Source organism: Colletotrichum paranaense, assembly GCF_030867605.1.
Source record: "Colletotrichum paranaense strain IMI 384185 chromosome Unknown Scaffold_6.1, whole genome shotgun sequence".
Lineage (NCBI taxonomy): Eukaryota > Fungi > Ascomycota > Sordariomycetes > Glomerellales > Glomerellaceae > Colletotrichum > Colletotrichum paranaense.
In genome coordinates, this window is record NW_026848964.1 from 2,004,630 (window position 1) to 2,019,658 (window position 15,029).

General features: G+C 54.4%; 4 protein-coding genes across 4 annotated transcripts; 1 reads left to right on the plus strand and 3 right to left on the minus strand.

Annotated features, from left to right (window-relative positions):
• Nucleotides 1-680: 680 nt before the first annotated feature.
• Nucleotides 681-2,879, minus strand: CPAR01_08322 (uncharacterized protein; the record flags this gene model as incomplete). The annotated part of the gene is made up of 4 exons (XM_060492590.1): nucleotides 681-1,655; nucleotides 1,702-2,269; nucleotides 2,333-2,432; nucleotides 2,501-2,879. 4 exons carry the CDS (start codon nucleotides 2,877-2,879, stop codon nucleotides 681-683), a joined length of 2,022 nt encoding a protein of 673 aa, XP_060348960.1.
• Nucleotides 2,880-5,012: 2,133 nt separating this feature from the next.
• Nucleotides 5,013-5,177, minus strand: CPAR01_08323 (uncharacterized protein; the record flags this gene model as incomplete). Its single annotated transcript, XM_060492591.1, has 1 exon — nucleotides 5,013-5,177. The coding sequence occupies one exon, from the start codon at nucleotides 5,175-5,177 to the stop codon at nucleotides 5,013-5,015; it is 165 nt and encodes a 54-aa protein (XP_060348961.1).
• A 378-nt stretch (nucleotides 5,178-5,555) lies between these two features.
• On the minus strand, nucleotides 5,556-10,752 carry CPAR01_08324 (cytokinesis protein sepA; the record flags this gene model as incomplete). The annotated part of the gene is made up of 2 exons (XM_060492592.1): nucleotides 5,556-7,135; nucleotides 7,197-10,752. The coding sequence occupies 2 exons, from the start codon at nucleotides 10,750-10,752 to the stop codon at nucleotides 5,556-5,558; spliced, it is 5,136 nt and encodes a 1,711-aa protein (XP_060348962.1).
• Nucleotides 10,753-14,148: 3,396 nt separating this feature from the next.
• On the plus strand, nucleotides 14,149-14,778 carry CPAR01_08325 (uncharacterized protein; the record flags this gene model as incomplete). Its single annotated transcript, XM_060492593.1, has 3 exons — nucleotides 14,149-14,175; nucleotides 14,272-14,630; nucleotides 14,715-14,778. The coding sequence occupies 3 exons, from the start codon at nucleotides 14,149-14,151 to the stop codon at nucleotides 14,776-14,778; spliced, it is 450 nt and encodes a 149-aa protein (XP_060348963.1).
• Between the last annotated feature and the right edge of the window lie 251 nt (nucleotides 14,779-15,029).

Sequence of the window (15,029 nt, forward strand, 5' to 3'; positions counted from 1 at the left end):
CGTGGGTGAAAATGTGGATCGAGGCACTCGAAGGTGCCTGGTCAGCTACGTCCAACTCTACAATAACAACAGAGCTCTGTGCTTGAAGCCCTGGAGCTTATCTTTACCGTTAGTCTACCGGGCGATATCGCCGTACCCGATGCTGTCTAGGAAACAGGCCGACTAATACATACGCACATTTCCTAAGGACGTAGGCTAGATAGCCAGACAGCATGATCGGATTAAGTTCGAATGATTTGGCTGCATGAGTACACAAAGCACCTGCGCAAGTAAGATTACGAACTTTCCCATCTCATCGTCCCAAATCTCTGTCTACATCTACGACATTGGTAAAGGTGGATCTGGTGACTGCTCCTGCCTTTCGGATGAATACTACACGGATAAGAGAGAAAGCCCATATAGGTCCCAACTATCCCATTCCTGTTACTAGCTAGCAGGCGCCCGTCTAGGTCGACGGGTCAGGTCAAACTGGCTGGGTGGTGGAGTGGTTTACGGTCAACAATCAAATTACGCCAATAGCCTACTCGACGACAGGCTCCGAGTTCGAGTTCGATTCCCAGCAAGTGCACCAAGAGATGTAGCCGCACCGGCGGTGAACTCTTTCTTTTCTTTTTCCCTGCTGAATATTCATACGCACATTAGATTGTTTACATTGACCAACGAAAATTTAATCACCCCTTTCATGATTTACTCATCTCTTCCTGGAGCCATGCTGGGATCGCAGGCGGATGCTCCCAGCCGTCGAGGTAGCTCTGCCTTGAGACGCCTTCACTACTCGGCTTAGCGTAGATGCCCGTAACGTACCAAACCGTCTCGCCCTTCTTGATGGTGTGCTGGAGCGTCGGGATGGTGGTGCGGCTCTCGACGAGGTTGGAGTTGGGGTCGGCGTTGACGAGGTTCGCTGTCCGCTCGATGCGTTCGCCTTCCAGGGCTTTTATGCCCACGGCGCCCTTGGACACGGCAAAGGAACCGTCTTGGCCTCTTGCGAGCCCTTCGGGCGTGTTTGTGTCGTAGTTGCCAATGATTTTGGGAGATGTGCCCTCGCCCTTGGCTACGTCGTAGAGATCGAGGTACCGCCCGTTTGTCGAGTTCTCGTTGGCAATGGCAAAGGAGCCGTCGGCGGTCATGACGTCGCGCCCGGCTTTGATGTGGTGAATGCGCAGGTGCCAGTTGGGTGTGGCGTCGGCAGGGGGCACGAGGATGGTCTTGATCTCGACGTCAGAGAAGGGCTTCCATACGGAGACGAGGACCGGCCCGCTGCCGTCTCTGGACTCGATGCCGGCGTACTGTGAGAGCCGGCGCGTCTTCCAGTACTCGCCGCCGTCGTCCGAGAGGCCGAGCTGTGAGGCGAGGGCGTACTGCTCGAGGGAGAAGAGGCCCGGTGGTACGGAGTAGCCGTAGGCGCTTGAGTAGGCGAAGGCGCCGTATTTGGCGTGTGTGCCCTTCATCGGGTAGCTGCAGGCCTGGCCGGAGGAGAGGAGCATGCAGTGACCGCCAATGTTGCTCATGATGTGGCCTGGCTGGGAGAGGGGCTTGAGCTTGGGGATCACATCCCAGGCTTGTTCTTCCTTTGATGTCCAGAAGGGGTGGTCTTCGGGGACTGCGAGGCAGATGAAGGCTAGGCAGGCCCAGTACTGGCAGGAGATATCAGTCGGCTATAAACTCGTAGAAGTCATGGTTTAGACAAGCGCAAAAACTCACAGGACTTCCGGGACTGTTGTAGTTCTCGGCCATGTACATGTTTGGGTACGAGTACCCAACCGTCAACGTCCCGCTCGGGCTCCACATGTCGTGCTGCGTCTGCCACCAGCGCAGGTGACGCATCACGATGCCCTTGACCATACCCCACGTCAGGGGCTTCGGCAGCTCGACGCCGGCGTACGCGAGAGCGCCCCAGAACGAGACCATGGCGAAGCGGTAGCCGACGCTGCGGCCAAAGGGGATGGCGCGCCCTTGTTCGTCAAAATAGTGCGCGAGGTCGAGGGCGACCAGCTGCGCCCTCTTGCGGAACTCAGCGGCGCGCTCGGGCTCGTCGTCGCCGGCGATCTTGGCGTAGAGGAGCTGGAGGAACTGTATGGCGAAGCTGGAGGAGTAGTAGTCCATCTGGTGGATGCCCTCGGGCCCGTCGTTGGACCAGCCGCCGGCGCGGTAAAAGGTGTCGAGGTGCTTGATGTCTGCATCGAGGCGCGCCTGTGAGAATTTACCGCCGTTCTTCTTGAGGCCTAGGTTGGCGAAGACGCGGAACCAGAGCCAGTTTGTGTTTGGCATGCTTTGAGAGAGGGTGTAAGTGTTAGTGGTGTAATTTTGAACGGGGATATGACTGCATATTTACTTCTTCTCGTTGATTGAGTTGCCTAGCCAGTTCTCGACATTTACACGCTCCTTTTCGGATAGACTTTCCCAGATAGTTGGTGCTACGGCGAGAGTGAAGCCTATCATATCTAGTCAGTCTCTGCGAAGTGGCCGGCATATTCACTCGTGTAAGGTAAATCAAACATACCAAAAGGGCACATCTCAACCATGCGCTGGTCATTATCCCGGGGAAACCCCCAGTACTCTGGGTTCTCGGGGTCAGTACCAGCTTTGATGCCCTGGATCCACCACTCGGTGCCGCGATACTCTCCCCCGCCGGCCAGGAGGGCCGCGAGGCCCCAGATGGGGCGGAGGATGCCCTCGACCTCAGAGGCGGCCTGGTCGAAGCGGACGGCGGTGGCGCCGGGGACCCTGACGCGGGCTTTCTGGGGAGAGAAGAAGGGCTCGAGGGGGTCGAGGAGGGTACGGAGGAGCTCTTGGACGGAGGACCTGTCTGTGAGGTTTACTTTGGAGAAGGGGTGGGCGCCATTGTAGCCCAGCACGAGGCCGGTTTTGGGGTCCTCCATGACGAGCTTGAGGTGTGATTATCGATTAAGAATGAGGGACACCTTGTGTGAGAGAGAGAGAGAGCAAGAAGAACGAGATGAGACTGTCAGGTAAGAGTAGAGGAAAACGTTCGGAATAATGAGTAGCTATGTACGCGGGGGAGCATCGAGGTCATAACCCGGCATCCCACGCAACGAACCTCGCGTTAGAATTACTCCGGCCAGCATAAATACACGAGCAGTCGGGCGACTTTCGCCGTGCCGCGTAGACGCAGAACCATCGGGTCTAGCTTTGCGGGATGGTAGAATGGTGGGGTCGACTTCAGTCTTCGGGGGGAGCTCTGTCCAATGTTCTTCTTCTCTCCCCTTCAAGATCGTCAAAGCAGGTTGTTGCTTGGGGGTTCCTCCCCGCTCAATGTTTGGGGTTCGGTGGGGGTGGAGCGTGAGGGGGAGGGGCTGCTACGACAAAGTACGGATACCCTCGTATGAATAAGTGCTACTAACGGCGATGCGGAGGAGGGGAAGGGTGACCTGTATCCGTGTTCGCGGCTAAATGCGAAATGGAAGACAACCTGCAGCACCGGCAACCATGCCGGCCGTTCAGCCTTAATGCATTGGGGGCTGCTCTACTGCAGGTTAGATAGTCTTGGAGATACATGGTGCAGAGGCCGGTGATGCATGTGCTGTCACCTAGGTGAAGAATATGCCAAATCGTGTGGTCCATGGAGACCAAATTTCTCCGGATGAAGAGCTCGCCGTATTTCCTGCTGTAGCTCGTGACTGCGGTGTTTGCATCCGTCAGTCGCCCCGACTGAGGACGAAGCATCACAGGTGTGATTCTGCAGCTGTGTGATGGGCTACCGATAAGTACAAGTTAAACCCCCAAACTTTTCAACGACTGGAAGGGTGGCCGAGTTGGTTATGGCGCCAGGTTAAGGTCAGCTTAACATCTGTTTCCTGGTGGGGCAACCCGCGCGAGTTCGAGTCTCGTCCCTTTCATTTTTCGATTTTTTTGACATTTGATACGATACCCTTATATGCCCCTTGCACTGCATCTCGCTGTATTTTAACTCAGTCGAAGCTGGTGTCGGGGAGTTCGGAGAAGGTTTATATGCTGAGGTAAGTCGTAGATGCCTTCCCATCTTTAACCAAAGTTCCGCAGTTCTACGCTTTGCGAGTTGATTTCCATTGACCTTAATGACTTTATGATACTTGACCTACATATCCGTTTCTCTATGTTGAATTTGATAAGGCGTTTGTTCTCCCTGCCATTGCTTGATCTTTGGCTGGTTTACTGTGTGATTCTTCCTGTATATAAGCCCTCAAGATCTCGTTTACGGCAACCAAGTACGAGACAGGGATGCCTCTTGAGAAGGTGCCCAGGACGTCGATGCATCTCGCTCAGCTCACGCTGTTGGTGAAGAAGAAGTAAAGCTGGTACTAAAGGGCTATGTCTTTAGCGAAGAGAAGCCAGTCAACAAGCCACTATCCTACATCCTTCTTTAGCAACCCCAATGTATTCTCATCTGAATGTTTCGCAGACGAAAGCCAGAGGCAGATAGCGGTGTAGCTAGGTTGTATCATCGCGTGTAGGTGTAGATATACCAGGCGGGCCCAAAAACATATTCAGTATTTCGGCAAAGAAGCCCCTGCCGAATAGGAGATGTGGGCCGCTGATCTTGATCCAGTTCAAGCCTGGAGAAATCATGTCAAGACAGAAGAGAGCAATCGTATTTATACACTTTTCTAACGATAACGACAGAAAGACAAGAGGCGATAGTGGGAAGGCGCGGACCACATAGTCTCACGAGGACACTCGACTATCTGAGTCACTTACCTAGAGTAGGCACTCACACGTCACCTGAGGTAACTAATAGCTTCTAGCTGGAGCATATTTAGAAGGAGTAGGTCCCGAGAGGACATGGTGCCCGTCACATCTTCAACTTCAAATATCCACCAAGACGTGTCCGATATTGTGCATTTGTATGGGCCGAGATTTCTCGCGTCTTTAACCTATCACCGTACCCAGGATGGACGTAACACCACAGAAGAGCGTTCACATATATATCACGCGGAACCCAGGCATCAGATTAACTACTTCAGATTCGCATCGGTGGGACATAATATTCATCTTCGGTTCATCTTTCTTCTTCCCTACAGCCAATCCTCTACAAACCCATCCTCCAACAACTTCACCCGAGCCATATGGCATGCATCGCCGCCACAACCCGCCCATGCAACAGAAATACCAACAGCCCCAAAGAAAATTTCAGAATGCCAAACCCAAAGACCAGCCGGGAGCCCAGCATTCTTCTCCATTCCCTCATGCTTGATTGTCTTGAACCCTGGAAAAAGGAAGAGCCAAAGTGACCACGTAAACCGGCAATAACGCAGCGATGCAGTACAAAGACGCCCCAATAACTTGCAAGCGCCTCGACTCCTTTCGTGCCCTCCTATACATCGTGGGGGAATAATTCACAATCGAAAAAAAAGGGGGGAACCACTCCGAATCCTCAGTTCCCTTCCTCCCCTCCAACTGACAAAATGGCAGGTACTGTGTGATTGAGCTTGTATAAGGTGGGGATGGGTATTTCCCCCCTCAATGCTAGTGTTCTTCGAAGTAGTAAACATTACGTAGTTTTCTGTGTATATATGACTCCGACTGGTGACTTTTTTCTTCCCACATGAGGTCCGGGCTCATGGCTCTACAGGCGTGTTCTCGGTCGAAGGTGTCGGGGGTATCTCCTCCTCCTTCGCTTCCGTCACAGTCGTGTCTCCTTCGCTGACGGCAGTGTTTGTGGACGTTGCCTTTTCCCGCCTGCGTCTTCTCATCCTCCTCTCTTCCTCGGCCGTCTGCCTCCTCGAGCGCCGTAAGCTCTCTCGCTTCTCCGGGTCGGCCTCATCGGCCCCGTCTCCTCCACGTATACCTTGTAGCAACAACGCCGCACGATCGGCCACGTCGTCCTCTCCAGCTTCTCTGGGTGACGACAGTCCCGGGCTGATGGGGTTGCCTTCTTCGTCAATAGTCGCCTCCTTGGGCGCTTGTTGTAGGGAGGCTTCGACCTCGGGGATTTCGTCTGGATCAGGGATTTTCTGTCCAGATGCGACTCGCACCTGATGACGATCCTTGAGTCTGGCCCTGCGACGACGATCTCTCTGGTCTCGTGTCTGAGGCGCAGCAGCGCGCAGCTTCTCCAGCAAGGAGTCCATGGCACCTGCGCTTGATGGCGAGGGCGGTGCTCCGTCCACCTTGGCATTTGATACCTGGAGTTGGGCGTGCTTCCGCTTCATAGACGCCTCGTTGCGCCTGCGCGTCTCCTCGAGCTGAACGTTCTTCTCCCGGGACTTCTTCCAGCCCATAATGAACATGGCAAGCTTGGCAAAGAAGTCTCTGCGGGCGTTCTCGTCGGTGGGGTCTTCGCCATAGAAGACCATGATATCGTTGTATGTCTTCATCATCTCCTCCAGGTACAGCTGCATCTCCTCGGCCTTTCTTCTCGCGTCCTTCATGATTCTTTGGACAATATGACTAACGCGATCTTGGGGATGGAACTTCTTGGAATCGCTGAGATTACCGGCATCGAGAGACATTTGAACGTTCTTCACTGTGTCAATGTATTGTTTGGCGTCTTGCTGAACTTGCTCAATGTTGATCTTTTGAGCCATCACGACACCGTTAATGTCTTCCGAAAAATCTTCCCATTCGGGGTACTGATTACGAACGATTCGCTCGACGAGATCGGCGAGCGTAGATTCGTTCTTGTCATCCTTGACCATGCCCAGACGGGCAAGAGAGCTCAGCTTGAAACCGCGGGCCTGCTTATTGGCGTCGTTCATGTAGTTTCCGATATCGAGAATGAGACCGAGAACGTTCATGAGGGACACGGAGTCTCGCAAAGACTCGGACACGGCGACGACTTGTCGCATCTTCTCCGTGATCTCGTCAAAGTCGGGCTCGAAGCTCCTAGTAAGGGCCAGAGCTCGCATACGGGCCTTCCAGTAATGATGCAGTTCAAAGGCTGTGAACAGGTAAATCTGATCCTGTCTGGTGAGTTCGGCAGGGTCCTGTTCGCGTTCGGCCTTGTCGGGGTTTGCGCCAGTCCAATCCTTGCTGTACGGAGCCATCTGCTTCGCTGTGTTATCCGGAATATTACACAGATCATCCTTGCGCAAGAAGTCCATGACGACCGAGTTATCGAGGATCTCCTTGTCACAATGGATGATGGACTGCACGATTTTCTCAACGGAAACCTGAGAAAATTTGGCGAAGGCAATTTCTAAATAGCGTCAGTCAGTTGCTGTCGCTTACAGTAATGCGGGAAGTGGGAGGGAACATACCGAAAGCTTTGCGGAGGTCGCCGGAGATGATTTGCTTCTTGTCATCCTTCTTTGCGCCACCACCAACTCCGAGTCTCTTGATTTCCTTGGCCATGAAGAGCTTCTCAACCTCGTCCAAAATGCCCTTGCGGCTGAGTTCAAGATACTTCTCTTCGCGCTCCTCAGCAGACGGAGCATGGGCAGCCCAATGCGTAGTCATGTGAGAGTCGACCTTGTCCCAATGAAGAGCCTTGAGTTTCTTCTTTGGACGAACAATAGGCAAGCCGATAGTATTCCCGCCGGCGAAGGGTGTTGCCTGTGATAGGAAGTGGCCTGAGATGGCGCCAGGCAATGGCGGAGGGGGAGGTGGTGGCATTCCCGGAAGACCGCCTGGGGGTGGTGGAGGCGGTGGCGGAGGCGGCGGAGGTGGAGCACCAGTCGGGGATAGCATTCCCGGCATAGGCGGAGGCGGGGGTGGCGGGGGAGGAGGTGGTGGTGGAACACCGGTTTGACCGGGCATAGGCGGCGGGGGAGGTGGCGGAGGGGGAGCGGCAGCCCCGGTAATTTGGATCTTGGGAGGTTCGCCATCGGCAGGTGTAATTGGAGAGCCGGACTCGAGGCTGGGATGAGAAGGGCCAGTGGTTGCGCCCTCGGGGTCTTCTGAATCGCTTCCCTCGTATTTCTTGACCTTGCCGGCCATCTCGCCAAAGAGACCGGCTTTTTGGTTGGGGTCCATAACGGGGCGGCGGATTTCAACGACCCGGGGCTTCTCATAGACAACTCCGTCCTCGTCCATCTCGACATCTTCGCCATCGGGGAAATCGCCTTCCATAGGTTCGCCACGGCCGTTGACTGGCTTGCGGGTGATCTTTGTGTTGCGGTTGACGCTTCCGAGCATACTGTTTGTGAAGTCTCTTGGCGGCGTACCAAGTCCTGGCCCCATCGTGCTGTCGTCCATCTCCTCGCGGAGAGCGCGTAGTCGATCAGATGGCCCAACGGCATCTCCCCACACTCTACCCTCCAGTTTGAACTGGGTCTTTTGGCGTTCGATCTGCATCTGAAGACGCTCCATGAGTCGGTCACGGTCCAAAATGCCCTGCATCCGAGCCGGATCTTCTTCCCCAAGCTTGTTGGTGCCCTTAACAGCATTAGAGGCAGCAACGTCTTGTGCGTCTCTAAGCATGAGGTAAAGCTCTCGGGTCTCGAGCTCGTACCGTTGGGCTTCCTTCTGACGCAGCGTTTGAATGTTCTCGAGCTCAGCTTTCAGGCCTTCGGCTTGCCGCCTTTGAGCTTCAATGAATCTCGCCTGCTCATCTAGTTGCTTTTGGAGCTTTGCCACTAGTCCATCGGCGCCCAGCTCTAACCTCTCCTTCATCTCATCTCTCTCCGCCATGGCAGCGTCAGCAACCTGGCGTGCCTCGAGTGCCTCGTCTTGGGCTTGCCGGGCCTCTGAATCCGTGTGAAGCTTATCTAACAGACTCTGGACAGTAAAGTTCAGACTTTGCTTGAGGTCCATGTTGGGCAAACGCCTATCCATGGCCACATAGCTCAACATTGAGTCCACCAGCTGGAACATCCGCAGTCGCTCTTCGCCATCATTGTCACGAATGAGCAGCAGATGCTGCAGCGCTGAGATAAAGTAGTCCTGCGTCTTGCTCCCACGCAGGCGCTGCTGGATGGCATCCACAATCTGGACAGGGTCGTTGAGGTCTTTAACTTCTCCTTCGACGCTGTCCTTAATGCTGTTGTTTTCCTTTTCCAGCAGATCCTCGTAGTCGATGGCCTCGTTGGTTCGGAAACGCTCAATCTGCTTGTCGATGAGGTCGTATTGGAACGACTCCATCTTGGTCAGGATGCGCCTGATGCCGCATGCTGTAAACTGGGCGCGAATGTGCATTCGCAGTTGCAGGTCCTTCTCCGGCGCATCGACAATCATGTTGATAAGAATCAGCGTCGCGACGGCGTATTCCATGAGCAGGTTCTCCATGCCGATGCCACCGCTCCGGACCTCATCACTCGCTCCGACCATACTGCCCATCTTTCCACGCCCGTCCACTGTGACTTCAACAAGCCGCATCCAAGCGTCGAAGCGGCCATTTTCTCCTTGCTGTGCCTTGACGGAATCGAGAGCTTGGATAACCTTGAGGTGACCTTCTCCATCGCCCCAGTGACACAAGAAAGTAAGCACTTCGCTGACCAACTTGCGAGTTGTCAAGCGCTGGGAGGTCAGGGAGGTCGCTAACGCGATAATGACTTGTTGATGGACTAGAGCATCGTCGGCGCCGAACTTGTTGTTCATCAAGGCCTTGAGACACTTGATGATGTCGTATTCGCGGTCGAAGTTTCGGTCTGATCTCCCATCTTGTACTGGTCCCGTTGCGGTCTTGCGGTTGATCTTCATGAGAACGTTGGTCAACGCGACTTGCCCCTGACACTCGATGAAGCGCTTAACCCAACCAATCTGTTGCGTTCTGAGATTGACCTCCAAACTCCCCAAGCCCTTTGTGTCCAAGCTGTTATCCATCACGCGCCGGACATACCATTCTGGTGAACCCTCCTCGTCCGAGTTGACCAGAATCTCTGGGGCCGCATACTGATTCGGTTTCGCTGTTTGCCTCCTTTTTTGCTCTCCTTGCCACTCGGTCAATCGGTCCTGGTATAAAAGCGTCCATTTCTTGTCCGGCGCGTACGCGACCATCTGTCGGCGAGCCTGCTCAGGTAGGTTGTGCCATCCTCGTTTTTGCATCAAGGCCAGAAACATCTGGCCGATAATTTCGTCGTTATCCGGCCGGGGGAAATGAAACCCATCGTGTCCAGTGGGCCCCATGCCGGGGAACTTTGTCAGTCGGTGCGAGGAAGGGTGCGTCGAGTCCCTATAGGACATGTGCGAGGAATAGGAACTCTGCGAAGAAGCACTGGGCAGCGCTGGTCTTGATGAGCGATTTGCTGCTAAGTCATAGGTGCCTCCATTACCTGATGAGAATATGCTGGCTTGGTCAGCGGAACTACGACCCGCCGATGTCATGTACGAATCGTATCTGGGGTTGTGGGACCCATTGATTGTGCTCGCCGTGCTTCCGCGAGCAGGCCCTGGTCCCCACTGTTGGTATTGCGTCTGGCGGCCTGTACTGGCCATTGTGATATTTGACTGCGGCGCACGCTGCGCCGACGCATGTGAGCCCGCTCCCCCCGCCATTGTGGACGGGTCGAAGGTGGGATACTGATGAAAGTCGCTTGTAACTTTATTGAGATGATGCGGCGAAGGACTCGGGCGAAGCACCGCTGCTTGATCGCCTTTGGGTAAGTATTCGATGGGCACTGGTGATCGAGAATCGGGTATGCTGTCGTAGGGGATACTCGTCATGGGGCCAGCAGTCATGCCGGATTCGGGGTATTGGTCGATCGAAACGACGGACGAGTCGCGATGGTGGCGAGAGGCGCGCGAGTGTACGCTGGCCGTATCGGAGTAATCGGCCAGATGGCGACCTTCGTCGCTGGTGTTGCGTTTGTCTTTCCTGCTTCGCGAGAAGAAAGACTTTCCTCCTGAAGATTGTCTCGACTTGTCGGTGGAAGACATGACGGTCGCAGAACGGGGAGGCAGGTGAAACACCTGGCCCTCTCACGTAAACCTCGATCGATTGGGTGTCTCTTCAGATTCAGAACTGACGGATCTGGGTAATAGTTCGGGCGAGAGGGATGGCCAAGGCCGGTCGCATGATTAAAGTCCTCTAGCCTACAGACGTGGAGCCTTTCGGAGGCAGGTTGGGAGAGCAAGTTGCAATGTGGTGCGTTGGAATCTCTGTCTGCATGAATCGGTTATGTTTTAGCATGTCTTCTGCCCAAGTTTGGATCGAAGCAGACAGAGGTTTGGGACTTGAGACCAGGGACTGAAAGGAGGGGGTCCCCTGGGGCACTCGACATACCTCTCTCTGGTCACCCTCGAAATGCGACAATGGTGGTATAGTACAAAGAGGCAAAGAGGCTGAATAATCCGTCGGTGCTTGTTCTCCTTCTCGAGCAGAAATGATTCTGTGTAAAGGGACGTAAGGCAACAGGTAGGCGGCCGAAAAAGTTGCGCAGGTTGCAGCGAGCGCCGTGGGACGGAGCAGGGGTTTCGGAATATGAACAAAATAGGATCGCGAAAAGCAAGTGGTGCGTCACAAAGAGTGTGTGGTTGGGTTGCCGGGGATCAAGCAAAGCCGGGACAGGTATCCGAAGTCTGCCACGGCCGGTTCGCAGGCTGACGAACTGCAGATGGGTCTGACGAGCTGACGATGATGATAGCCTTTGGCTGTGTGTATGTTGTGACCGTGGACCAGGTTTCCCACGTGAGGGGGAGAGGAGAGAAGGGGAAACGAGGAGCTGAGATAGTGCTCGCTCGCGCGTTCCGTCGAGAACTCGTTCCTCCACAAACCAGCCTAGGCTCTAGTAAGGTAGGTAGGTAGCTAAACAGACAATCCAGGGCGTTGGCTAGGCGGCAGTTGAGCAAATAGACTACCGAATTTAGTGGCCAGCGGCAGCCAGCAGTAACAGTGGCAGCAGTTCCAGCATGGGATGAGGTGGTAGCCGTGCAGGTTTGCTTTTGGGTTGTCTCGTCACTGTGAAGACGACGTTGCAAAGTGCGGAGTTCCCTGATGAAACGGGGCTCGACAAGGGGCCGCGATTGACTTGACACTTTAAGGGCAGCAGAATTGCGATTTCTTCTGCGGAAACTGCCTGAGCGTTCTGGGGTAGGAGGGAGAAGAGGATGGGAGGAGAAGCGGCGCGAACTGCAAGTCTCGAGGTCTTGGCTGCTAAGGTACGGGCCAGTCCAGTGCGTTGCAGTAGTGACAGGTGGACTGGAATGAGTGCGGGCGCGGCTAGAGATGTAGCCCGGACGAGATGGACACGAGAAGATTACGTGAATGGAAGGGGAGCAGAGAGAGAAAGAGACCAATGCAGACGGAGACGCAGAATGGAGAAGGTGCGAGAGATAGAGAGGAAAGTCGAACGCATGCGGCGCTGGCGTTGGGCGGTGGGGATGTTCTGTTGGCGCGCTTGACTTGAGAGAGAAGTTCAGATGCGCGATAATATTGTGTAAGGTACTCCGTCTCCAACTCAAAGTGCGAAGGAGTCAGTCAGTGGGCTGGTGGAAGGCTCAAGATCCATTCAGCATCCGTATTCAATGGCACACCGCACTCGTAGAATAGCTAATTAGTATTGGCATGCGATGCTACGGGGCGCCGCATCCCGCTGCGTCTTTCAGGGGTCGAGGGCCGAGGGACGTGGACTCGGACGAGTTCAGAAAGGCGCGAAGAGGGAGAGGAGAGTCCGGCGACGAGTAACCCAAGTCCGTGGGTTGAGCCAAATCAAATGCGCCAAAGATCGCCATCGGCATCTGCAAGTCTCGTGCTGGATTCGCCAACGATACGTCAAGCAGCATCGCGAGAGAACTGAAGCCTTGCCTAGGTAGGTTCTCTACCTTGCCTTATCGCCGACGTTCATTCATTCACATTTGGCGCTTCAGCCAGTCGCATGAGCGAGAACTTGGAGTACCTTCACACCTCAGATGGTAGTCGATTTCTCTCATCTTGCAATCTCTTCTTCGCATTCGTCCGTCTGTAAACGCCCAAAAGAGCCAACACTCGCCCTCTCCTTGCGAGGGATCTCTAGACTGTCCATGCAAAGGCCTAATGAACCCCCCTCATTGGGCGGGTTCCTAAAGTATGGGCGGGCTGGTCCCTCCCCGAGTCCCCAGGCTCCCCTAACCCTTCCGCAGACCCTCCGTTACGGTGGTGCTGATGCTAAAGATGGCGACAAGAACCCTGAGGCCCAATTACAATGCTTGCCCTGTCTGTCCGTTTTGAGCCAGAGAGCCCTCTCGAACCATGTACCTCCACATGGAAAGGTGGCGGTGGGGTGACAAGGCATCGTCCCGGGCGGTCCACCATTGAGGCCCAGCACCGTAAGCGATATTTGATCAAAAATCTCGGGAGCCTCGACTATTCCCGTATTGCGACGACCTGTCTGCTTACACTACCTGGTAACAGGGCAATAGAGCAAACTTTGTGCATTTGCTCCTGAGGCTCGTTTGCGGATTGCCTGTCGATATCGTACGAGACTGGCATTTTCACTAAGCGTTGCTTTGTTGATGCAGGAATAGAAACATCAACGGCAATCCCACAGTGGCACGGTGGTCCTGAATGGTCCCATTTCTCGAGGTGTCTTATCTTCGGCTCTCGCTTGAGTATGTCAGATAAGGGTCCCGGGGAGTCCGCGCTCAAGTCAGTCCCGCGACTCGACCTTTTGAACAATGGACCTCACCTGCCAACTTAGGTAAGTAAGGAACAGAATACGGATACATATGATTAAAACTCATCAACGTCTGTAGCCTGTAGGTATGTACTGAGGAGAAAGACGACAGTATCGCGCCCAAAGAGATATCATAGTAAAAGCCAGTACCTAGTCACTCGCGACACATCCGCTCGTTGCATGCTAAAAGGCGTTCGCGAACGGAACTATCGAAAGCGCCTCTGTCAGTGTCAGGTACGGGCAGGAAAGGTACCTAAGGTAGGAAAGGTACTTGTCCGACCACTTTCTAGCAGGATGCGCGCAACCGACAGCTTTTGTAGTGGGCCCATCAAGGTTAGCCTGTGTCCTCCATCCGTACCTAGTATGGAGCACCCAGCTGCCATGCCTGGCGCCGGCCGGGGCCAAGTGGCTTCTTGATTACGTATGCCTGTCAACCTCCACTGGGTTGCTCTGCTGCTTTGCTCCGTGTCACGTCAACACCACCTGGGCAGACAGCTTGACAGGACCGCCTCTTTTGGCTTTAGCCTGGCTCCGTCCGCGCTCGCCGGCGGCAGTTCTCAGCTAAGCTTGCTGATAATCGTAGCCTTGTCATCATTCAGCTCAACATTGTAATCCCGGGAACTCTTTCCCACAAGGACGCAAGGTCGACAAATATTTACGCGACATCACCGCCAGGCCCACCATGGGCACCACGATGTCAGTCATTAAGGTACGCTTCCATCCTGCTGCAATCAAGCTTCTATCTCTCTCCGCGATTTTCTCCCGATATATCTCCTGAGCTAATCTTTTGTCGTCATATGTCTAGACCTTGATCGTGCCTGCCATCATCTCGCTCATTCTTTTCCTCGTTTCGACCTACGTTGCCCTGCCGCTCTGGCGCAGATGGCGCAGTCGTTATAGCCAATATCTACCTCTCGATACCATATCGACCTCGACTGTGTCATTACGACACCGCGTGCAAAATGCGATTGCAAGGATGATGGTCCCGTCAACCTGGCGGCGGAATGCTCATGAACGACTCGTCATCGCGACCGACGCTTCCGAAGACGGTTATTCGTCAGAAGATGGCGAGGAGCTTGGGGAGGTTGGTGAAGATACCCGGAGAGCTCTGACAGAAGATACTCGGCGAGACAGGCATGACAGCACGAGGCGCTTGAGCCGAGAGTAAGTCGAGCAATGCTCCCCGCCTCCGTATTCTATTCTTTCTGTCGCCTGGCCTCGTAACTAACACATGTGTCTCTGTGCCAGCCTGGAAGAGGGCTTTAGAGATGACAGTGACGATGAAGATGATGGAGCTGGTAATAGGCGGTAGTCATCAATCTAATACGCACTTCAGCCTCGCTTCCATGTACCGGATGCCTAGCCTCGTTACCGGCCACGAGGACACTCAGCTGAATATTCGCCTTGCCTTTCCATCATACGTATGCCTTGCTGCCGCATAAAACCCCATTTTCTTCCGCCTGCATGCAACGCAGGTGGTGAATGGACATGGACACGCGAACTGGTAAGCCTTCGGTCGAGTTGGCCGATCTAGTCAGCCTATCACCAAGAGGCTAAGCCCGC